This window comes from Parambassis ranga, chromosome 10 (genome assembly GCF_900634625.1).
Source record: "Parambassis ranga chromosome 10, fParRan2.1, whole genome shotgun sequence".
Classification (NCBI taxonomy): Eukaryota; Metazoa; Chordata; class Actinopteri; family Ambassidae; genus Parambassis; species Parambassis ranga.
Genome location: NC_041031.1, coordinates 14,018,164 through 14,044,267, shown reverse-complemented (window position 1 = coordinate 14,044,267; position 26,104 = coordinate 14,018,164). Strand labels below are relative to the sequence as shown.

General features: G+C 41.6%; 1 protein-coding gene across 3 annotated transcripts in view; it reads left to right on the top strand.

The window, feature by feature from the left end:
* Window positions 1-25,298, top strand: part of macrod1 (mono-ADP ribosylhydrolase 1) — a 94,186-nt gene extending 68,888 nt beyond the window's left edge. For 2 of the 3 annotated variants that reach the window (XM_028415655.1, XM_028415657.1), the window contains exons 6-10: window positions 10,499-10,620; window positions 13,651-13,681; window positions 18,169-18,242; window positions 20,543-20,624; window positions 24,927-25,298. In XM_028415655.1, coding sequence (XP_028271456.1) covers window positions 10,499-10,620; window positions 13,651-13,681; window positions 18,169-18,242; window positions 20,543-20,624; window positions 24,927-24,952 — 335 coding nt within the window. In that variant the 3' untranslated portion in view covers window positions 24,953-25,298. Of the gene's footprint in view, window positions 1-10,498; window positions 10,621-13,650; window positions 13,682-18,168; window positions 18,243-20,542; window positions 20,625-22,049; window positions 22,077-24,926 lie in introns of all 3 variants that reach the window. The other variant, XM_028415656.1, reaches the window with a different exon arrangement.
* The last annotated feature ends 806 nt before the right edge of the window (window positions 25,299-26,104 follow it).

Here is a 26,104-nt window from a genome sequence, read left to right as displayed (position 1 = left end):
AGTGTTGTTGGAGTGCAGTTTTGACTTTTTTTAAAAAGCTGCGAATTCGGTGAAACTGTCGTGTTTAAATTGTGTCATCATAGCCAATAACTGGAGCTGAAGTTTTAGAGACCTCCTACTACTTATTTCTTAACAGAAACAGAAGCAGGCTGAGCTGCATTGTCACCTGTTAAGTTGTGAGCAGTGTCTAACAGTTGCTTATTTACACCTCCAGCTGGTGCAGAAAAACATTAGCATTCATTTAAATACTCAACCACCTGAAGAAGAAATTAAGATGAGTTTTTCAAACTTTAGTTAGTGCACATCCATGCGTCACACTGTGTTCAGTGTGCACTGTACTTGAGCGCATGAATTTTGAAAGAGGAGTGTTGATTTAACATTCAGGAAGTCATTCTACATGGTAATAAATGCATGATGACATCAGTACTGCTGATCCTCTGAGTGTGTCTGTAGATTTGGTGGCATTGCCTCCAGTTGTTGCTACTTTAATGATAAAAATAAAATAAAGACCAAACCAAAACAAGGAGCTGAAAGACACTAAACTGTACCATCACAGGCAACCATTGATAATTATTGATAAAGTAAAAATGTTAATGGTCTCTTCCTCTCAGCTTAATAAACAGCACGCTTCCTGTTAAACTGTGCAAAGCCTCACAGTTTATTCCACGTTTTGCTTTAATTATCTCATGTGCCAAATATTGTATATTATAAATTTTCAGCATCTTGTATTTAGGGGAAATTGGCAAAGAGTGAAAGAGACTGCTTGGGGAATGTGGGAGTTACACAGTTGGAGGTGAAAAAACAAGAAGAAGCTGAAAAGGACCAGATAGATGAAGTGCTGAAGGAAATAGAGAGGCACAAAGCAAGAGAGATATCACTCTGTCAAAACTGGCTGATACGCTCCCCTCTCTACCCTCCTTTCTCCCAGTTTCTGTTCCCTCAGTGGCCAATTACTGCTAATTAAAATCCTCACTGCCGCTCTCCTGAACTCTCCCTCTTCCTGTCTTCCAAGATCTCCACCTCTTTGCTTCGCCTGTCGCCCTGTCGCTCTCTCCCGTCTCTTTCTGTTTCTTTGAAGACATGGTGTCTCTGTGTGTTGTGATCAACAGCTTAAACACCTTGTATCCTCCTCTTCTTCTCATTGTCTTCCTCACTTTTATACCTTTTCACCTTTTATATCTTTTCTTCATGCCTAAATTTGGTTGTTCGTTCTCTCCCATTTCTCACTCCCATCCTTCTCCCAGCTTTTGTCTTTTACCCCCCATCTCACCTCCTCCTACTGTTCCTATCATCAGCAGCAGTACGGTTTCTTTAGTAGTACCAGGAGACTTGACAAGGCTCTGGGCTAAGACTGTAGCACACAGACTGTGATACCTTGCTAGTTGGGTTTTTTTTCTCCTCTGTTTTTTCTTTGTTTGACAAGGTTGTCGACATTTCTTCTTCTTCCTGCCTCGGCGTCAGCAGTGCGATCCTTCTAGGTGTTAAAAAGCTTCATCAAAACTGCTGCTGCTGATGAGGAGGAGCGTGATGATGATCACAGCAGCAGCAGCCCTGGTGTTAATTCATTCAGTTAATTCATTCGCCTTGAAGGAGAAAAAAAGGGATCAAAAAAAGCTCCTGTGTTGCTTGGCTCAGGGAAAGGGAGTGTCAGAGCAGGAGTGAGAGGGAGAAAGAGCGTTTTTGCCGTTGCTCACGATGAAGGAAATGTCGGTTTCTTTGAGTCTTCTGCGTCTTGTTCCTCCCTTTTCCGTCCACTCTTGTCCTCCTGTTTAGAATAACTGCCCCCTGTCTATTTCATAGAAAGGTGGAAAGAGACATGGAGAACCATAGGGCCTTTACAAGACCTGAGCCTTCCTATTGTGCCAAAGCCCAGGCCTGGATTTAAGAGCCATGTCCGCTTGGCTGAGCACAAACTGAGGCCGAACACACAAAGGACCAGCTAGCCTTTTTCCTGCCTCCTGCTTTAAAGGCAGATAATGAAAGGCGAGGGACAGATGGAGGTATGAGAAGAGAGGAGAGAAAAAGACGAGAGGAGGGGAAGGGATGGGCGACGGGATGGTTGTTGAGTATGAAAAGCAGGACCAGCGACTCGTGGCCTCCCAGGTAAGAATGGTGAGAGGCCACAGGGGGAGTAACGGGAGCCAAAAGGAAGACTAATGACAATAAGCAAAAAGCCGAAATGGTGGACAAAAACAGAAAAGCTGGGGCGGATGTCACCGGATGGCACTCAGTCAAGTTCTCTTAAGGCTCATGCCAGTGTAACGCCCACCTATAAGAGAGAGGAGGCACACACACACACACACACACACACACACACACACACACACACACACACACACACACACACACACACACACTCTTGCTGTCCCTTTGCAGGCAGAATTTGCAAGATGCATGTAAAATTTATTTTGCTTTTCTCCTCCTCTCTTACTGCTTCTCTTGCTTGTTTACCTGTCGGTACCATTTCCCTCTGTTCAGCGATGTAGCAAGATGATCATCGAGTGTGACAGGTCTGTAATCAAACAAGAAAAACATTGTGTTTCATAAAAGCAGCTCAGCAAAAACAAAGCTTTTATATTATAATTAGGTCAGACTGATGAAAGAAGCTTCTTAGTATCGTATTCCAATCGATGATCTGATAAGCACTGCAAGATAAGACCACAGAGGACATTAGCACTGTGTGAGCAGAACAACTGACATAAAAGAATAAGAGTGTTCTGATAGTTTCAGATGCCACATTAATTAAATTTTTATGCTTATTTGTATTTCATGTTCTATCCCATTAAATTCACAGAGAACTGCAGTATAGTACTTTGTAAGCCGTTCCATTTATCTGATCACTGTTGTTACAAGTTTCCTCACAGATTAAGATATTGCAATAAAATATAAGTTTTATTCATATTGTGCTTTGATTTGATTCATTAAAGTATGCCTTTGTATTAATGCCATAATCCAAACATGCAGAGGCACATGCAGAATTATACAGTGTAATATATTCATACACTATAAACACAGTGTGTGTCCAATAGATTCATCAGCACTAAATGGAAAACAGTTACTTGTTCATGCTGGATGTATGAAAACATTTGCCTCAAATAGTTCCAAGGCAAAAAATAAAATAGGACCTCCAATGAAAAACACTGCACATTAGATTAGTTTGCTCCCATTATTGCATGGAATTCTTTTTTGTGGTAAAATAAAGCTTGTTGTTCAAGCTCTCTGCAGACTGAAACACCTTTGTTACCATGCTCTGTGTGGCTGACTGACCTTATGATCCAGCAAAAAACGGGATGTCACATCCACAGTGTGATGACAGCCATTATGTTCTCCTGCAGGCCGTGATGAATGTGTTTTTACATATCATGAACGTGTTACACGCTCAGCATGTGAGGGTGTTCACATAATGACAGTTTGGGAAAAATATGTAACCTCCAGCAGAATGATACATTAGGGCCATTACATGCATGTTTTTTACACTGTATGCATGCGACTGTGATGATAGCTGCTGTTAGGTAGACAGTAACAAACAAAAAAGTAAATAATGCATGTGCAAAATCAGCATGAAGGAGCAGGTCTGATCGCAGTTTCCCCCGCATTAATCAACAAACACAGCCAGAAACAGAAAGATGCTACAGGAACAGCACTGATTTAAGCTCTATCTGAAGCTGCATATGGAGCATGTGGATGTGTCAGTTATATTGTTGTATGTCTGGAAGGGTGCTGTAAAAGTTCTTAAAGTGGAAAATGTAACGTGTCTGCTTCAGTGTTAATTTAAGACAAGTTTATGTCTTTCTCAGGAAAGACTTCAGCAGTTAGTGGACCTTGTGTGGGCAGTGCATGTACTGGCTCATTTTTCTCTAGCTAAGAGTCAAACTTTGCAAAAGGCAAGGCCTGTGTCTTGCAGACCAGTTGATATAAGGTTAAATTTGGTTATATTTGCATGTGTGTTTGTTTTTAGGCCCTTATGCTGGATACATGCTGTGTATATGTCTCATAGATAATCTGACAGCTAACAAACTTGATCCTTAAAATAGGAGAGAAACCTTGGAAGACAGGCTTGAGTGATACACACTGATAAACAACAGGTGAGCTCCTCGAGTTTGTGGAAAAGTACAGGCACTTTTATCAGCAGAAGGTGTTAAACGTTAAATTCTGAAAATTGTGCTAAGATGAACTTTCCCTGACAAAAGAAACCTCAGAGGTTGACCTGGTGCAGAACTGTGAAGGACGAGTTGGTGTAGATGAGGCCCAGTATATTGCCAGGAAATGATGGCGGGAGCTCAATGTCGTTTTTTAAGTCTCAAAGGACAAATTAAGTAAATATACAGGAATGTCAGACACTCATGGCCTGTTTCTGCACAGAGACCTTACCTCAACCCCGTCTAACTCCTTCGCAAGCTGGGCCTTATCACTCAACACGAGTGGACGACCTTGCTGCTCCTAAGGATGAATGGAGAGTAAATTTGCACCGAGGTTCCAATATTCTGTAGAAAATTGCTCTGGTGAAGTGTTGAAGCAATATATCAATTATAGAGCATTTGAGTAGCTGCATACTTCTGGCCATGTAGTGTACAAATTCCATAGTTCCAGATTCTAACCCTGAGGCATCCATTTGTATCACCCAAATTTCATTAAATGGTTAAGGGTTAGGACTTGGACTTACCTGTGAATTAAGAGCTTTGTCTTCTGGCTCCACTCCCTGCAGCATTGCTGTGCACCCTTGGGCTGAAGTTACTACCTCTCAGCCCAAGAGAGATGGACTGTGATCCCCCACCAGCCTCCACCTCTAATGTGCAAAATGTGAAACCAAGTCACATAGGGTGTTGTGTGTGTTTTATGCATACTATATGCACACATAACACACACACACACACTCAACCACTTTGTGTCTTTAATGCTGCACACTCACACATGCTCCATAACACCCCCTCCTTCAAACATAAATTCCTCACCTTTCCTAACATGCTCCGCTAGCTTTCTATCTCCCTTGCATCTCTCCCCCTTCTACCCCACTCTCCCTGTGTTTCAGGGTAATGTGAGCCAGCAGCCGTAACACTGTGGTGAGGAGGAGGGGGTTGTTGATGTATGGTGGAACTAAAGCAACCCTGCCGATCGATAATGTAAACAGGAGCGAAGAGAGGCGGTAAATAAGGCAGACTCCTGACAGAACTGTCTACCTCAGGTGACGGAGAGAGAGAAAGAGAGGAGGGGGGAGAGTAGGTGGGGGTGGAATATCTAATAGAAGGAGGAGAAACAGGGTTGTGGGGGTAAAGAGAATAATAAAGGGAAGAGAAGGACGAGGGAGGAACAAATGAAGCAGGACAAGAGAAAACCATGGGAGGGTTAGGAGATGGATAAAATGGAAGAGGTGAGAAGGGAGTTGACAGAAGGTGAGGGAGAAGGTGATGGGGTGAGAGGAGAGGTGAGATGACTGGGTGAGGTAATGGTGAGGAAGGAGGCTGACGACAAAGGAGAGATGGTAGAATTAGAGGATTGGTTTTGCAATAAGGAAATATCACTGTGTGTGTGTGTGTGTGTGTGTGTGTGTGTGTGTGTGTGTGTGTGTGTGTGTGTGTGTGTGTGTGTGTGTGTGTGTGTGTGTGTGTGTGTGTGTGTGTGTGTGTGTGTGTGTGTGTGTGTGTGTGTGTGTGTGTGTGTGTGTGTGTGTGTGTGTGTGTGTGTGTGTGTGTGCGTGCGTGCGTGCGTGCGTGCGTGCGTGCGTGCGTGCGTGCGTGCGTGTAAATTTGAGAACAGTGTAGCTGTGACATTTAGCAGATGACACACACACACACAGATGAATGACCACTGAGAGTCTCACTGTTGAACCAAACACACTCACAAAAACACACCCGATACTTGGATGGACTCATAGAACACAAGTGGCCATGAAAAGCTTTAGATGTAATCAATAACTAATCAGGAAATCAATGAAATGAACAGCTACAACAGTGAAGATGTGTTTTTGTGTCCTGGTGTCTTTAATGAGTGCAGAATAAGAGAACAGAATTTTGCATCTGAATATTTCACTAATAACAAAAGAGCATCAAGTAAAATTAATTATGGAATTTCAAATTGCATTTAATCTGCAATCTCTGCACAATCATTGTATAGATTATCTTATAGATAAACATGTTGATGAAGATTCTGAGTCATCTACATCATTTTTATTCAAGAGCTGGTAGCAAAGCGACTGAACCTCGTTAATGTTCCTTGATGACGTTCCGCTGCTCCTCTAAGCAGCTTCATCAGTTCTGATGAAGAACTCAATTTGCCTTGTAGATTAACACCTTTGGTCTTATGGCATGCAATTATGACACGTTGACATGTTCCCAATACGCTAACATGCACCACTGTACGTGCACTAGGCAAAAATTCAGAGGGGGCTCCTCAATAGTCCTTCTGTCATTGCAATCTCGAGACATTACCACTGCTGCACTTTAAAGTTTGTTTGCCCCTGACCAGGGGGCATTAGCAGTTGCCTGGCTTGTCTCCTGGCAAGTCTGATGGAAGGATTATTACCGTTAAAGGTGCAAAGCCAACATCAACAGTGTTTAGAAAACCTGACTTTGAGACATATATTAGGCCCAGACCCTAGTGTCATCATTAAAGTCCTCTGCTGTAAACTGCAGATTTCATGTAATATGAAGGATGTGATATAGCATAAACCTTTGATAAGGTGTGCAGTTGGAAGATATTAACGTCTAATAGCCATGTCAATATATAAACAGGCTTTGATTGCAGCACTTAGTATTCTTTCTGTGTGGGCTCATACACTCAGACTAAGTGATTTCTCTGGGACGCCTTCTCCTTCATTAAGTGAGCAGTTTGATGACAGGCTGTCATGTTTTTCACACAAGTTACTTTCAGTCCAGATCTGTGCGCCCCACTGCAAGCATGAGTCTCTCATACCAATACAGACTTTTATCCACACTTACTGGTCTCACAGAGCCTCAAAAATATCACAGCGTGTGTTTTTTTTAAAGGCTTTCGTCCTGTTTAGGGATTGTCTGGTTGTGCAGCTGCTCAGTTCACTAACACAATTACAAAAGCTCTGTGATAAATTGATCCTTTACATGATAACCTGTGTAAATTTAATAAACCTTCATTACAGGTTAAGGTACAGGGTACAAAAGTTTACTACCAGACACATCTTTTTACTTTAACAGAAACTTCCTGAGACTGAAGTGTAAACCTGCTTCCCAAGAGCTTCCTGTCTTTCAGCTTTGTATTTTACATTCTTGGTTATTAAGAATAAATAAAATAGTTTCGGCAGACTGAGCTCCGTTCCACTGTTTGATTATAATGAGCACATCCTGCATGGCTAACCAGATATCCTCTATTGATTGTGGTTAGCCAGCAGAAGTTCCTTGTCGATGGCTACAACTACAACAATTTCTATCAACAAATAAGCTGGTCCAGGTTATTGGACAGAGGAGCACACTTCATGCTATGATTTTTTTTCTGAAATGTCAGCATCTTATTTCAGTAGCTCCAGAAACACTGTTAAATCTCACTTCAGTGGGATTTGACAGTCTCCTCTGTGCAGTGTCTATGTGTCATTTTGTCTATGAAAGACTGAAACAGTCAGATCTGAACACATGTATTTTTTACATATAGCCTAATGTTTACACTTTAATGGATGATATTTGTGGTGTCTGCTGCAAACATCATGACTCCTGATATTCCTTTAACGCAGAGGCTCCTTCCACACAGGTTGTGCTGCAGTGCTGCTATGAATGCCCCTCTTAATACTGCATTTAGTCCTTTACAAAAAAAAAACAAGAGAAGGTGGTGTAATGCTGTGTCAGTGCGCTGTTAAAGTTCAGGTTATGTCAGGAGCTTTTTTCACACAGCCTGATTAAGGCTCATGCACCTCATTGTTCTTTGCTGTGTGAAAGGTGTAGATATGAAACAACATTGTATTTTGTGAGCCTACAGTGAAGGCACTTCAGTTATTAAAGGTCATTAATGTGCAGCTGCACACCTTTGATCACAGAGCACCGCATCCAATTTAAAGGAGGCGTCATTACACGTCAGGTCATTTGTTATTTGTGACCGAGCAAAGGTGGCACAAAGACGGAAGTCTTTTCAGCAGCATGACAGTGACAAGTAGCTGTCAATGCCCCTCTTCTATTTGAATCATCTTCTGATTATTCCAGTTTGATAGGACACAGAATAACTCACTGAATCCACGGCTAAATTAAACATTCAATTTACAACAGACTGTAAATAAAATTGGATAATGTGGCTGTTTGGAAAAGATGCCAGAGTAGAAAAGGGTTATTTTAAGCACACAATCCTTCCATTATCTTTTTGCAATAGCTTGGCTAAAATGAGCATTTGAACCCGGACCACTTTTTGAAAAGCTGTCATGTTTATTCAGTTTTTTTTTCACTCTGATGAACTCTGCTTATGTATGTTGTTTCATACAGTCCGTTGCTATGGAAGCACTTAATGGAGCTCCAGGCTGGTGATCCTGATACAAAAGCATACAGTGTGTTAACAAAAGGGAAATACAGTATAGATTATTTCACTGCCCATTCATCGTATGAGTTTTGCTGTGTTTGGAGAATCATGTAGAAACACAGATAGCAAACGGATTAATCAGCTACACTTCACTCTGTGATTATTCTTATTGAGATTTAGCTTACCAGCTACTGTAGAGGCAGAGGAGGGGTGACTGGATACGTCTCTGTTTTTCATAGCTTCAGTGTCCAGTTAATAATAAATATAAATAAACTGTACTGTCATCAGTACCTATAACCTATAGGTACTGATGATGATAAAGTGTTTTATGTGTGTCAGTGGAAACAAACAAAAAAAAGCTACATAAGATCATAAAGTAATGCGATAAAACCGTCATTTCAGTGTAACAGGCTGTGAATAATCATGATAATGCTGATCCCAGGCACACAAATCTCACTCTGTGCTGAACTGAAAAGCTTTTTATTGAGACATTTTTTTAAGTTTATCCATTACTTCAGAGTAATATTTCTTTTTCTTTTATTTATTTATATTGCTCTTGAATAAAATGGTATTTTTCCGTTGGTAAAATGTTAGAAACACCCATTGTTTGAACATCACTTCACACACTGAAGCCTAGTCTTAAACACCACAGTGATAAACATCACTATTGTTACACAGTATCCAGGGTTCTTTGTGCATCATGTGTTGTTTTCTGTCACTATGAGAGGGTCTGGATCCTACATAAGGTGCTTCCATTATGGTTTCTATATGAGTACTTGTATAGGTGTTAACCTACTGTGGCATTCAAGTGTGATGGCACTCTGACCGCCTCTCAGCGGCTGCTTGTGGGTCCAGTCCTCAGTGTTCTTTTAAAAGTTTTTTCCACTGTTTTCAGGCGCTTTACGTTATCACAGACAGGCACTGATAGTTCAGCTTCAGCTTCCTGTCAGAAAAGTCCAACTGATTACAAGGTCTGTTGACCTCATGTCATGGTCTCCCTGTTGGCAGTTCTGTGTGCTTCTCTGCAGGCCAAACAACATCCACACTGTTGACAATTACCTCACACTCACACGGTTCAAACAAACCAAACTACCAATTTAACTTAAGACTGATGTGTCCAGATTAACCTGTAATTGAAATTATTTTACCTTATATGATCCTGTTAAGGAAAAAAAAACAGTATTGATTTAAATTTGTTGTTGAAATGGATTTTCTGTCTTTGTGTGTCTGTGTGTCTGTATGTGTGTGTGCGTGCGTGTGTGCATGTGGACCACCTCTTCCAGTGTTTGAATTCATGCTGAGAGCGACATGCTGAGCCTCATCAGAATGTGTGGTGGTGCTGGTATAGACGTGTAAAGGCTGGTTAGACCACATCTGAACCGCAGCCTTCTTTGTTTTCTCCGTCTCTGCTCCTCTGCCTTCAATTCAATACATTTCATTTCATTTACTCTTTATTTAATCAATTAGTCCAATTGAATTTTTTTTCAGAGATCTGAGGGGGGGAAATGCAGTCATTAACTCGACAAGAAAGTACACAAAATGAATTAGTCAAGCTTCATGACAGAAATATATATTGTACCAGTGATTAAGAATGCTGCTGAAAACTTCCTGAGAGACACAAGAAGCCATTGTTTCAGTGTGCTGAGAGGCATGTTGTCTTTAAAATGCAGAATGTATAGTGACAGCAGCAGATTATTGATGTACGAGTATTAAGGTTCCAGACCATCGAAAGTGATACGGAATAAAGATGCTTAAACAGGACATTTAAAACTCAAGTTTTAAGTATTACGTTTTCAGTTTAGACAAAGCAGAGCGAACAGGCTGCACATACTGTATCTGTGACTGCATGCACACACATTTATTCATAACAGCAGGTCTGCAGAGTTTATTTTTAAGATTAATTTGAATTTAAATATTTAATATCTGCTGTAAATGAAAACTATAAATGGAAAGGTCCACTAAGGAGAAGTGGGGGCTTCCTGTTGGCCACACTGTGTAAAGAATTGCTTCTCACTTCTTACTGTGTCTGCAGATGTGATCCACACCGTGGGGCCGATTGCACAAGGAGGAGTCGGAGAGGACGAGAGGAAAGCGCTGAGGTCATGCTACAAGAACAGCTTGAAAGCAGCCACTGAAAATGATGCACGTTCTGTGGTGAGAAGATAAATGAAGGGATGATGGCAGCTGGGGACACACAGGAAGGAACAGGAGAGGAAGGGGATGAAAGAAAGACCAAGTTAAAAGGGAGAGAGACACATAAAAAAGGAAGAAACCTCACAAAAAATGAACAGGCGGAAATGAGGCGTGGATGAGAGAAGGAAAGGAGAGAATAACTGCAGTCATGACTGTGTGATAGGTTCTATAGAAAGAAACCTGAGCTAAAGAGAGAAGATTGATCACATGTGGGTTTTTAAAGGAAACTACATTCAAGCTGAGCTGGATGTAAAAGGAGGTAGGAGTGCTGAGCTGTAAAGAAGCTCGTATGACACCGGGCGGGAGGTTTCACAGAGATCTGAGTGTAAAAAGTCAAAGAAAAACACCAAAGCTACATGAAAATACAGTCAGAGGTGCAGTGGAAGGAAACTGTTTAGGAAAGATAAATGTGGTGCGTTTGTACTTTCACTGCTAGAGGAAGAAATTTCAAACAGATTTGAAATGATTCAGGAATTTGTATTTTTCATGCAAACATTACAGAAATTTCTCACAAAATTCCAAGTTTATCTTGAAACTGAAAACCTGTGTCTGAGTTGCCCTCAGAGCTTCAGGCTCTGCAGCATCAGGTTAAATGAACAGTTCTGGAGACACAGGGAGCATCCTGGCATCTGCTCGTACTGCCACATCTGTCAGAGAATCTGCCAGGTTTGAGTTTCACTGGCTGTCTGACGTAACCCAGCAGTGATGCACAAACCTGCCAAACATGAACATGAGCTGTTAAAGTTACTGCTCTGAGACTTTTCTAGAGAAATTCCCATGTTAGTCTAGTTCATTTAATTTACATGCTCTGCTTACCAGAGTTCATTATTGTTGTTACATTCTGTACACACACACACACCCACACACACACACTGCTCAAATGTTCCCTTCTGGGATCACAGCCTCGAACATCAGTGTGTGTTTGACCACTGTTCATTAACATCCCTCAGCAGCCTGGGAGAAGGTTCTGGCAGTTGTCATGTGACAGTAAGAAATGCTGTGTATTTTCCTTAACATTTTGCAAATCTTCTGATATTCCAGCAGCTACTGCTTTCTTGATCAGATAGTTCTCAGTGTATTTGCAGGAGATTTCCACTGGATTTAATCATTATGACACCCAAAGTCTCTCATTTCTAAACTATGAAATTGCTTCAATAACTCATCTGTTTACAGCTGATAAAAACAAGCGTTTACATATTTACATAGAAGGCCTGTAAGGACTGAGAGAGAATTGACAGATGTGGCAACATAAAAGGAAAATGTGCTGTTTACCTGTTTCTACACCTGTCCTTTTGTGTGACAGATGCATCAGCGTTGCTAACAGAATGATGAGAAAATCAACATGACACCAATAATCAACTCAGCCCACAGTTTATCAGGTTTTAGAGCGAATACACTCCTCTGTTGTAGGCTCCATTGTCAGGGCATTTTCAGTGTCGTCAAATTAACCAGCCCTTTAAACTCTAAAAAAGAAACAGTCTCCATACTCACCTTTACAATTACTATAATGATGCCCCGTTAGCGCTGCTAGCTCTGCTGGAGCTGACGAAGGAAACCGTTCTGTGCTCGTCATCCTCAGCAGTGTTAATTTTGTTGACGAATCATTTTCGTCATAGTTTTCGTTAACGACCTTTTTTTGCTGATAAAAACGAGACGATAACTAAATAAAAAATAACGCATGGTGCCAAAAACGAAGACGAAATGGATTGACACTTTCGTCAACGAATAAAAACGAGACGAAATTATTGATGGAGACGAGATCCAATCAGAGCAAATTTTGTTTGTGGAAAGGGAGGGACGAATCAGGAGACGGCGGCAGAGAGCCAATCAGAAGTGCTCTCTCTGTGTAAGGACGTTGCGCCGCGATGCTGGAAGAAGGCGTACTCATGCATGGTCACACAAAACAGGAGAACAGACACACAGACACGTTTAATTTCAAGACAATCAAGACGGTTTACAAACCGTGCGGAGCGACTATCAGCGGTAAAAACAATAAACCTGAAGCGACATTTGCAGACGAGTCATCTTAACTTCCGTTCAAAGATACACGTGACAAAATCTATAAATGAAGACCCCGCTGCTGATGGTTTTACAGCATGCGACCTGTTTCTAAGTTGTCACTGAAGTGTTTTGCTGTAGTTATGGAGTATTCATGAAGAAGGTCATGACTGAACAGTGTATTCTGGGAGAGCAGCTCACTGTTCACTGCTGCTTTTGTGAAAAGGTAATAGCAATTAAATAAAGAGATGTTTGTTTCAAATAACACAAGTTAAAGCTGTGCCTGTTTTTATTGCACAATCAAACCTTAAATATTTCATGAAAAATATATATCATAGAATTTTAGTCGACTAAATCTGCCGTGGATTTAGTCGACTAAAATTATTTGATATTTAGTCGACTAAAACTAGACTAAAACTTTAAAAATGTTGATGACTAAAACGTGACTAAAATCAAATGACATTTTAGTCACAAGACTAAAATAAAAACTAAATCCGAAATTGCTGCCAAAATTAACACTGATCCTCAGCAAAGGATGATCAACAATTTGGTCTTTAAATCGATGTAAACGTCATAAGGGGGAGGAAAGGCTGCCATAAAAAAACAATCAGGAGGGTGACACCATTGAGATCCAGCAGAGAGTGTGATTTCTGTGCAGTGGTGCATGTGCCAACTCATATTGCTGTCTCTGTGAGTTCCAAAGCTTTAGATGATGAGAATGAGGACATTACAAAGTTAGGACCCGACCAGCAGACCGACACATGGTCACACACAGGTCATCAAATATGTGCCATGGTCATGTTCCCTAACTAGACTTACAAAGTTTAGCTGACAGCTGAGCACAGTTTTAAGCCTTTAGTGATGTTGGATATGGAAATGAAAATGCATTGTGAGTGTTCTTATCAGTATATGTGTTTGCTTACAGCTGTGTGTGTTTGAGGGAAGTGAGCTTTGATTAGTGACTGTAACCACTCTGTTGTCTTTGCTCCGCAGGCTTTCCCTTGCATCTCCACTGGAATCTACGGTCAGTGTCTCATGTGCATCCATTGATCTGAGTGTGTGTGTTTGTGTGTGTGTGTGTGTGTGTGTGTGTGCGTGAGTCCTCAGTTTTTACAGCTTTACTTCATCGGTCAGCTGTGTGTGTGTGAGTGTTTGTGCTTTCCATCACACACTTTTTTTTCCGGCATCAGTTGGAGCCTCCCGCTGCCACTTGACATTATCTCCTCCAACCCAGAGGTGGTTCTCAGATTAACGCCTTGGATTAAGACCAGCAGATTAAGATAGATTAGGCTGGAGATTGTGTCAGATTGAGTGTAATCCCCTTCGCACTGGCAGGAAAGAGAGAGTTTAGGATGTGTTTAAACACACCCTGGGGTGGCTCTGGTGTGAGGGCCGGTTGTCGACACATCCCTCCTGTTGCTAGAAAGAGGAAAAGGCCAAACTCTCAATTGACTCAGTTTGTTATCCGCGTCTTCCGCTCTGTTGCACCTGTTTCTCAACAGCTCTCTATCTCTTTCCTCTCGAGTGTTTTGTAGGTCAGGGTGTTCAGAGAGTAACAAAAGGTTATGTAATTTTACCAGTTATAAGCAGCTTTTTGCCTCTACAGACAGCACCAACTGAATAGAAAAAAAGGAGCAAATCTGCTTTGCTCATTGTCTTTTAAAGAATACTTGAGTATTTTCAAATAAAAAAAATAACAGCATCTTATTTTTCTTTCATCGTGTCACATTTTTAAAAAGGAAAGAAAAGCCAATTGTCAGCTGAACATTTAAAGCTGTGATTAACTACAGTTAAAGTAAGAAGTAGTTGCTCATCACTGTTTCTTTGTGATGTGATAAAATTAAACCATAATGTAGGAGCGATGCCAACATGGGTGCCAGCCAGTCAGAGCAGATGATTCAGATATTATGGCTGCTGTTTACAGCCACACTCCCTCTGCTGTTTTCACAGCTTATAACACTGAAGGTGAGTAAATCTGAGCTGGGATATGTGCGCTCCTTTAGTTTGTGTAATAAGAACAGTAAATGTATCTTTAATGAAAACATAATTGCTGCCTTGATTGTACTTACTAGCTATATTTTGCATTTCTTACTACACAGGAGTAATGGTAGGTGTTTGAGGTGGATTAAGTTAAGGATTTTTGACATTTTGTGCACCGGTTTGCATTGAGTTCTAGTCAGGGAAAGATGGTTTTAAATAAAGTATTAAGTAGAAAACATGTTCCACATGACAATCACAAGATCACACAATAAACCATCACACTAGGCTTCAAGCTATACATCGTGTTTGAAAACAGGGTTGAATCAGGAACTACCAGCAGGTACAGGCATGCTTTGGGCTACTTTATACACTGGAAAATACTGCATTACATATTACACTCAACAAAAATATAAACACAACACTTTTGTTTTTGCTCCCATGTTTCATGAGATGGACTTGAAGATCTAAACTTCATTCCAGATACACAATATTACCATTCCTCTCAAACATTGTTCACAAATCTGTCTAAATGTGTGATAGTGAGCACTTCTGCTTTGCTGAGATAATCCATCCCACCTCACAGGTGTGCCACATCAAGATGCTGATCTGACATCATGATTAGTGCACAGGTGTACCTTAAACTGCCCACAATAAAAGGCCACCCTGAAATGTGCATTTTGTTTCTGCTTTATTGGCGGTCTGGGGACTCAGAACCAGTCAGTATCTGGTGTGACCACCATTTGCCTCATGCAGTGCAACACATCTTCTTCGCATAGAGTTTATCAGATTGTCTATTGTGGCCTGTGGAATGTTGGTCCACTCCTCTTCAATGGCTGTGCGAAGTTGCTGGATATTAGTGGGAACTGGTGCACGCTGTCGTATACGCCGGTCAAACACATCCCAAACATGTTCAATGGGTGACATGTCCGGTGAGTATGCTGGCCATGCAAGAACTGGGACATTTTCAGCTTCCAAGAATTGTGTACAGATCCTTGCAACATGGGGCCGTGCATTATCTTGCTGAAACATGAGGTGATGTTCATGGATGTATGGCACAACAATGGGCCTCAGGATCTCATCACGGTATCTCTGTGCATTCAAAATGCCATCAATAAAATGCACCTGTGTTCTTCGTCCATAACAGATGCCTGCCCATACCATGACCCCACCACCACCATGGGCCACTCGATCCACAACATTGACATCAGCAAAGCGCTCACCCACACGACGCCACACACGCTGTCTGCCATCTGCCCTGAACAATGTAAACCGAGATTCATCCGTGAAGAGAACACCTCTCCAACGTGCTAGACGCCATCGAATGTGAGCATTTGCCCACTCAAGTCTGTTACGGCGACGATCTGGAGTCAGGTTAAGACCCCGATGAGGACGACGAGCATGCAGTTGAGCTTCCCTGAGACGGTTTCTGACAGTTTGTGCAGAAATTGTTTGGTTATGCAAACCAATTGTTTCAGCAGCTGTCTGAGTGGCTGGTCTCAGACGATCTCAGAGGTGAACCTGCTGGATGTGGAGGTCCTGGGCTGGTGTGGTTACTCGTGGTCTGCGGTTGTGAGGCCGGTTGGATGTACTGCCATATTCTCTGAAACGCCTTTGGAGACGGCTTATGGTGGAGAAATGAACATTCAATGCACGAGCAACAGATCTGGTTGACATTCCTGCTGTCAGCATGCCAATTGCACGCTCCCTCAATGCTTGTGGCATCTGTGGCATTTTGCTGTGAGACAAAACTGCACATTTCAGGGTGGCCTTTTATTGTGGGCAGTTTGAGGTACACCTGTGCACTGATCATGATGTCAGATCAGCATCTTGATGTGGCACACCTGTGAGGTGGGATGGATTATCTCAGCAAAGCAGAAGTGCTCACTATCACACATTTAGACAGATTTGTGAACAATGTTTGAGAGGAATGGTAATATTGTGTATCTGGAATGAAGTTTAGATCTTCAAGTCCATCTCATGAAACATGGGAGCAAAAACAAAAGTGTTGCATTTATATTTTTGTTGAGTGTATATGTATCTAAGTTATGAATGCAGACTTTTTCAAAAGTCATAAAGAGGAGAAGCTTGTGATAGTTTAGACTGCTAAAATGGTCAGAATCTGAGATCATGCTCAGCTCTCCCACCACAAGTCTCCAGAATAGAATAGAATACAATAGAATAGAATAGATCTTTATTGTCATTGTCACAGGTACAACGAAATTTAAAATGCTCCCAGTCGGTGCATCATTCATTGAGTCTTTAAAAAATATAACAAATATATAATTTGGGTGCTAAAGTTATACAAAAAAAGAATAAATAATAAACACCCCTTAAACACCTGCATGAGCAAAGACGGGTCACAGTTAATACATAAGAACAGTATGAGCAAGCAGCTGCACACTCATACTACATCATTGCACAGGTCCATTGTACATACCAACTGCATAGTGTACACTATTTTTCACAGCCTTCAGTGTGGTTATTGCAGTTGGATAAAAACTGTATTTGAGTCTGTTTGTCCTTGCATTGATTAATCTATACCGTCTGCCTGAAGGCAACAGTTCAAACAGGGAGTGGCCAGGCTGTGAAGTGTCTTAATAATGTTCTGGGCTTTCCTGAGGCAACAGTTTAGGTCTTCCAGTGTGCAGCGAGGGCAGCCTACACACTTTTGAACAGTTTTAATGACCCTTTGGAGTGCTTTCCTCTGAACCACTGTACAGCTGGTGTACCAAATGAATATACAGTATGTTGGTAAAGTTTCGATGGAGGCTCGGCAGAAGGACACCAGCAGTCTTTGTGTGATGTTATTCCTCCTGAGTATTCTCAGGAAGTACAGTCTCTGCTGGATGAGTGACACATGGAAATGACTGCAGAGTGAACTGTCTTGTTTCTTAACTGTCCTGGTGAGAGGTGATCTGATTATCTGCAGATAATCACTACCGACACTCTACAAGTAGTACAAACAGCTGAAATGGTTTCATGTTACAGAACTTTTCTCTCTAAGATCACTACGGGCTTCTGCAAGTACAGCATGTTGTTTTGATGCTATATGTTCGGTGCTAATTTGTACCTTCATGTAATCCCCCTATGTTGACATCCTGAACCCTCACCGGTTGTATGGAATAATTACTGTATAATCACAAAGAATGGGTGTTTGTTTGGGCTGAGCACTTTGACCAGATGATGAATTTTCATTGCCTTTGTGTTGCAGCTCAAGCAGTGGGGATAATTTTCCAGCAGTGAAAGGTCTCGGCTGCTTAGTGAATATACAAAGCACTGTAAGCTTCCTCCATCTGTCTACTCGTGGCCAACAAGTGTGTTGCGTCTGCGTCTCGCTGGAATTGGCGAGCCAGGATGAGCTGTTGTGAGAAAACAAAGAACATAGAGCGTTAGCTCAGTGTAAAGAAGAACAGATACCTGTCTGAGGAAAAAAAAAAACGGACTCCAGACAACAAGCATACACAAACACACACCTCTGTCACTGCACCTGTTGTTACAAATTGTGTGTATATTTTTTGTTGTTGTGTGTAGGATACCCACCCGAACAGGCTGTGCATGAGGCGTTAGCAGCTGTGAGGGAGTATCTTGATGTGCACCATGACAAGGTGGGTATGTGTGTGTTTGTGTCTGCATGATTGGCAATTTTTTTCCCTACCATTTCCTCCAGGTATTATTTCTTTCACAGCTGTTGTTTTTGTTTTCTGGTGAGTGCGAGGAGAAGGGTGCATTGAGAAAACACATACGCACAATGACACACACACACACAAACATACATTTAAACACACCCAAGTTCTGGCTCTCATGCTCATGGCCAAGTCTGTGTTTTAATTGGCTCCTTGCGGGACTAAACCCAGCTAACACAAACACACACACACATATAACCATGCACACACACTCTCTCTCTCTCTGGAGAAACAGCGAGTGGAGAAAAGATAAAATGATGGAATAGATGACTGGAGGGGAGGGAGAGAACGGGGTGATGGGAGATGGGAACAAAGCGGAAACTTTCCAGTCAGCCGTTTACATGCTGTAGACTCTCCTCCTCTCCTTCCTCTTCACCTCTCAGGTCTCCTCCTACCCTTTTTTTTCTTCAATCCTTCTACCTCACTGTAGCCACTATGCTGTATTGCTCCCTGAGAGGGTGTTGACGATGTTATTGTTAGTGCCGGTATCTCCTGAGTCTCTGTAGCAATACCAGTCCACTGATGCCGTCAGCCACTCTGAGCACAGCAAATGAATATGAAACATTACATGTTTCACCACAGAGGACAACAGTCAACAATCACTGAATGTCTGTAAACATGGGAAGCCAAATCAACAAAGCACTTATTTACATTCTGCCCGCATGTACTTCTAAAGGGGGAGGGAAATACTATAAACAGCAGTTGATCTGGTGAGAGAGTGTATTTGCATAAAGGGAACGTTCACCAGAAGAAAATGTGTTTATCCGTTAATTGAACACCCTCCATTTTATATTGTTTACAGTGTGTTTTGTTGAGCTTGTTCCATCACAGTGCTGTACCGTGGAAAATGAAATTGAAAATTGCAGACACTGTAAGACACAAAATGGACTCAAGACACCGGGCAAAATGCCAACGCTCTGCATAAGATGTAATAAAAAAAAAAAGAATCATTTATTTGTAAAACTGCAACAAACTGAAAATTACACCCAAAGCAGCTCCTGAGCTACATGCTTGTTTTTTGAGTCACTGCTGTGAAATCAAATGTAGCCTTTGAAGAATGCCATACAACTGAGACATCGTCTTTCTAGCTTCTCTGTGTGTGTGTGTCATGTATAATGTGAATATTACATCTGGTAGATCTTTATGATCTTTGTGTTGCAGCTGCATCAGAATTAGTTCCCCCACTGCAGTGCAATGGAGGTTTCAGACCTTATCCTAGGGGGTGTAGTCACTTTTACTGTGTCTTCTGTTTTAGGCTTCATGCATATATTGGAGAGTAATGGTAATTGTGCAATAAGTCGGGACTGGGAAACATGGGCTGCAGGCTAGCAGGCTGCTGAAATGTCTGTATTTGGAAGCAATGAGACTTAAACTCCCACACTAGGCAGAAAGGGATGGAAACAGCCTGCTATAAACTGCGCTGCCAGTTCCAAAACAGAGAAATCAACTCCTCTAAAGAGACGTTAGGGTGGTGATAATATTTTGTCAGTCACGGGAGTTTAAACCCCTGCAAGCATATTTTCAGTGTAGCTACACTAACTTTAAACACCAGGCTGCACCCACAGTTGTGTACTACACTGCATGTCCAGATGTACATAATGTATTATAGACTGCAGAGCCAGGATGTAAACAGCACAGGAGTGCAGAGTGTAAAGGCCCTTTATTGTCATAAAATAGCTGCACTCTCCCAGTCTGTTTTAATATTAGTTGAAGGCCATTATATTTATGGTTTTCTGTGCTCTGTGTGTGATGATGATGATGGTGAAGGACAGAATTTCATACCACGAGGCCAGATGGAGTCGACACACAGTAATGGGAGACATTGAGGGCCCAGTGCCAAATTCACACAACCAGGGACATACACTTTACTCTTAAACACACACATTTATTCAATAGTAGTCCCTATAAACCTCATCTTTCTCTTTCTTTCAAACCCACACTCACACACTCACTCACACACTCAAACACATTCTTGTCCACTCTCTGCATATTGCCAGCTCTCTGTCCCCAGCATGCAGAGTAATAAGCTCTTTGTCGTGGCATGGTCATAATAGGAAGCTAATCGTGCAGTAATGGACTGATGCATTAGCTGCTTTGTCCTGATATTGCAAGTGCCCAGTGTTACACACTTGTCCCTCCCTCTCACTGCTGCAAATGATGAATTCCCATCTATTGAATATTCTCCTGATAAAGGTCATTTTGTGCATGTGTTTGTGTGTCAGCTGGACAGAGTCATCTTCTGCGTGTTCTTGCCGACGGATAAGGAGCTGTATCTGCAGAACCTCCCTCTCTACTTCCCTGCTGGTGAGTTGTCTTTCACACACACACACACACACCCCAATATACTGTGATGACAGCTAAGCTCAATTTAGCTACATACACAAATAGAGTCACGCACAATGGTGTGATAAATACTGCATCATCCACTCTGTGCTATTTGCACATCCAGTACATTCACACATTAAGGAGGGCCATTAGACTGATGACAGTGTGTAGAGATAGAATGCCTAAATGTCTTTAATCGCATTAAATAAACATATGCTTAACACACATAATGTCACACACTTTACTACTGACATACAGTACGTATGTGTTTATAGTATAGCCTTGACCATTCTGAGAAGCTTCCCTGTTAGTGCTGATTCATCCAGCCTATGTTCACAGACATGTAGCAACGTGGATTAAGTTCAGTCATTGATGTGGTATTTACCTGTATATAATAATGACAGTTTGTAGGTAAAGGTCAGTTCATTGTAGCCAGTCAGGGATTCAGTCTCTTTGTAGGCACCACACTTACTCTCTTTGTGTCTGAAGAGGAGTGTAAAATGCAACCAGGAGGCATTCAGCACTGATGGAAATTGGATTGTTCAGACCATTTGAGATGCAGTCTGGCCACATGTTAAAAATGTGTAAATGTATCTGTGAGGAAACAGTTGTGATCTCTCTGGGTCTGAGAGCAGCATGAGTGCAGGGCCTGTAGAGAAACCAAATTAGGAACCCAGTGACGGTTGTTATAAACCTCAAAGAACAGGGCAGACTGTTGCTTCTGTCTGGAGCAGAGGCCCGCACTTGAACACAACACAAACACTACAGCAAGGCACGACATGATGGTAGCCGACAATGGCAACTGTGAGACAGGAACGGTTTTCCTTAAAATGAGTTTCATGTCATGAATTTGAGTCTTTCAGCATGATCTTTGTTAAACCCCTTAACCTGTTTATAATGCAAAACCTTAACCAGTAGTTTTTGTTGCCAAATCCAGCTGCAATTAAAAACAACGCTGTGAGCGAAAACAAAACAGCTCATGGTGTCGGGGGGACTTTGGACTCCTGAGTGAAAGTCCACCATGTAGCATGTACTCCCACCTCCTTACCAATAAGATCATATGTTTCATTACCCCCTTGTCCCACCAGACACGAAATGTGGCATAGCGTATGTGGCACGTTTCTGCTCCATATTCAGCGTGACACCAACTCCAGGATACCATGCCAGCGCACCAAATATAACCATTGTTCACAGACAACCAACTCCAGATGCATTTTCATTCACTTCTTGTGGCCTGGCTAATAGAGTTGGATAAATAGTGCGCTTATGCAAAGTGTAACTGAGAAGTGTTTAATCAGGATTTTATCAGCAGGTAAGCTTCACAGCTCTCAGTGTGTGTGTGTGTGTGTGTGTGTGTGCGCGCGCGCTCACTTTGTTTTTTGTTTTTTTCCTTCGTTTCTTTAGCCTGACCAATGACTGCAGTTTGTTCAGGTAACTGGTGTGTCAGCGTGTGCAGTTTGCTCTACTGACTGAAACAGCTGCATTTAGTCTGGCTTAGCAGATTGGTCTTAACGCCTCTGTAAAATGTAGATTATTTGTAATAGAAGAAAGCGCTGACATTTATTTCCAGCCAGCACTTGTCATATATGGAGAATGAACTCTTGTGCTTAGGTGTCAGAAGAATGAAATTCTCTGCATGAATGCAGCAGCTGGCCTCAAGGTAACTAATGTACAAACTGTTGCAAAGGAAGAAAATGTTGAAAGGTTTGTCCTCTTCAGGTAAAGTGTCGTATTTAAATAAAAAAATATATAAAAAAAAAAAAATAGCATCCGCTCTGTATGTCCTCAAGGATCCTCTTTAACCCTGTCTCAGCTGCTTTTCGAAGCATACTAAAAGGAAAGCAGTGCCATCACTGCAGACGGATAAAATGAAGTTTAGTAAATACATACATTTATATTTAATTTTATGTTGGTTCAAGCTGTGACATGATGACTTTACCCATTTGTCTTGATTACAGTCATGATTTATAGTGTTGTAATGCTGAGCAGTCTGGCTCCAAAGCATGATCAGTCATTCACTCAATTATTCAAATTAAGCGTTGGTATTACAAGTGCAGTCTTAACCCCTAATGTCTCGCTTTCCTGCTGCTATAAATCAAACTCACCTCTTGAAAGACAGATCTCAACAATAACTTGCTTTCTGCTTTTCTCAAAGTCTTTTGTGGCTGATGCTAACCTCGAGTCAAAACGTCACAGCGTCCCGGAAATTAAGTCCCATAAATCTTGACATCTTATTTACAACTTAATATTAAACTGGTCAGAGTATTGTATTCATTCGGCTCGATCCAGGTCACTCAACTCTTCTATCCTCAAAACTCAGCAAGGGCAGGCACAGCTGAAAGCATTTCATTTGCATCTTTGGTTCACTAGTCAGTGCTAAAATGAATGAAATCTCAAAGTGTGATAAAAATGTAACCGTGTACCTAGAAGTGGACTCTCCACACAGTCTGACATCCAGGTGTGGGATGTTTTTTTTTTGGAGTCAGTCCTGCCTGAATGGTGACTAAGGCTGGCACAGCTTAAGAGGAGACCTGGTTTTACACAGTGTTCACTGTTTCCTATCCAGTACTGATGTGATCTGATTATCTGCCCAAATGAGAGAGAGGAGTTTACAGATCCGATGTTACTCAGAGACCATAGACTATAAATAAAGATGGAGAAATTTCCGTGATGTCATAGATTTTTAAAGAAAGGTTTAAAGCTCCTTGTGGGAGGCCATGGCCACCAATAACTTAGCAGCAGGTGAGTCCGCCTAAATAAGATAAGATAAGATAAAACTAAATACGCGTTATTCAGGGGCAAAGCAGTGAAGTGTGAGTGGAGCTGAGGGCAGGTGGCTTCATAAGCAGGAAGCTCCAAGTTATATAAGATTAAACCTATCTATAAAGAAGTTGGTTTATTTATTAGGCAGAATTGGACATCATATATCATCATATATTTGTATTAATATGCAATTTTATACAAACATACAAACTGAACAATATAATAACAATTAAGCTGTATAGTATTAAATATAGATAAGACCAATCAACCAATCAAAACATAAACATCAATATTTTAAATATATCAAGATAACTTTCTGTTTTAATAGGCTCACAGTTAAGATGCATAAAAGCAGAAGGCGGGTCACCGATACGTTTATGAGACACATAAGGAACATTTAAAAGCAGCGGAGGACCTCAGTGATCAATCTGCAACATAAAATGTAGGAAAATCTCTTATGTAGGGGGGACAGGGTTATTTAAAGCTCCATAAACACGTAAAAGGAATTCACAGTTTAGAAGATACAGCATTCAGTGGCTTAAGTTGCAGGAAGTGTGATCCATTTTCTTTGTGTTGTTTTAATGAAAGTAGAAGCAGTTAGTTTATGTGTGGCCTCTGAGAAGAGATAGATTATATAGAAGTTTCATGTATTGTCGTACTGTAGCTGAACGGAAAAAAGGACATTCATATATGCTGCCTCTTCTGTACTAAATGGCTGAGCTGAGCATTAGCAGATATTTCCCTCGGGAGTTTAGAGGACAAAAACAGAGTGACATTTACCAGGTGTTGTTCTGCATCTGTGTGTAAACGGCCAACTGTTTGCTCACATTTCCTTTAATCACTGTGAGGTCAGAATACTGTATATCAGTGTTGTGTTTACAGCGTGTTCTGCTCACAGCTGCTCTGTCTTTAACTTCACAGTTATTTTATATAATGAATAATGAGCCACGAGTCCATCCACCCTCACAGTGAGGGAGTGTGTCATGCTCTGTTTCAAACTGTGATGCAGCATCAACTCCACACTTGAAGCATGAAATCAGCGCTTTCACATCTTCACGCTGGGTCGTTTGACTTAAGAGGTTGTTTTCCAAAAATGCAGGTGTGTCCCTCTAAAAAATCTAAAATGTGTGCAAGCTGTTGGCGTCTCTCTCCTCTGATGGATGTGCAGCAGTGGCTGCGTGCAGTAGCAGTGCTTGGCTGGTAGATGAACCGGAACTGTCAGTCTGTGGGACTGAGCTGCTGCAGGCAGGCCTCCAAGCCTCCTCTATAAACCTCATGTGTCTCCAACACCTGGCCCCACCTACACTGGCTGTCTGTTTGATGTGTGTGGGTGTGTTTGCATGTTTGGAGTGTGTCCTCAGCCATTGTTGGTTGAGATGAACTGTCCTTGCTAACAGATCTCTCTAAAGCAACCAGATGCTCCAAAAGCTGAAATGCTCATAACCACTGCCTGCCGAAGGTGAAGCTCTCGCTCCACTTGTTTAACAAGTTTCATTTTTTTTCTGTTAACTCCTGCAGAGGCCACCGTTAAGAGTAAACTCTGAGAGAGTGGATTTGTCAGATTGGTTGCTGTACACACCGCTACGTCCAGATATCCTCTCTGCTTCTTTGCTGTCTACGCAGATCGAGACCTTCTTCACCAGGAAGATAAGTTGTTAATGGATGACTGCTTTTATGAAGTGCATGCCGGCACTTATGCAAATGTCTGTAAAGCATTTCCTGTTTTTCCCTACTAATGATTAAGAAGATGCAGTGGTGAACATAAAGAAAAAATACATTATGTGTACTGTATGTTAGCTTTATATTTCTTTACTCGTGGCTTGTGCATATTAGAATCTAGAATGTGTGTGAAACACATGACAAAAGCTTATTAAAAGCAAATCTCACAGGCTTCATGTGTGTGTGAAGTCATTATTTCTGTGGCTGTGAGAAGGTGGAAAGTGAACAAGCTGATTTAGTCAGGTAGGTATGGTGCAGGTGTTTTTGTATTTTTATAACATGTTTCAGGATGTATTTGATACCTTTCTCTAAAAACAAAATTGAGCTAGTAAAACACACACACACACATCTAGTCACACACATCCTTTCCTATCCTTGCAGTCTGTCAGCACTAACATATTTTACAACCTTCATCCATTTTTCTCTGCTCTCTACACAGACCATATGTGTATTATTGCACCATCCTGCCTCTCCCTACAGCACATCTGTATGACTTTTTAATTGTTGCAGGATCCCGCCGTCATGTGTCGCCTTGATGCAGACGATGATTTGTGTGAAGCGAAATGAGCGTTTAGCAATCCACCATCCCGCCCCGCGACTTTCATCTGCCAACAACCATCTTTATTGATTCCAAACAATCTGCCATGGTAGTGCAGACATGCAGGGAGGAGGAGGTGGAGGAGGAGGAGCTGAGTTGGAACTGGGGAGGAGAGGGGTTGTAGAAAAGAAATAAACTACAAAGAATATCAACAGGAAATTGAGAGAAGACCCTCTTTTTTCTGTAAAAGCTTCATCTGTCACAAAGGGGATTGTCTTTTCCTCTCCTGAGCGCTTTGATTCTGTGCCCGTCTGGTCCAATTTCTTCCTCCTCCTCCTCCTCATCACTCTTTCTCACTGTTTTACTCTACAGGATGGTGGAAAAAACAAACAGATGGAAGAGGGAGGGAAAAATAGACAGAGAGAGAGGAAGGATGTAG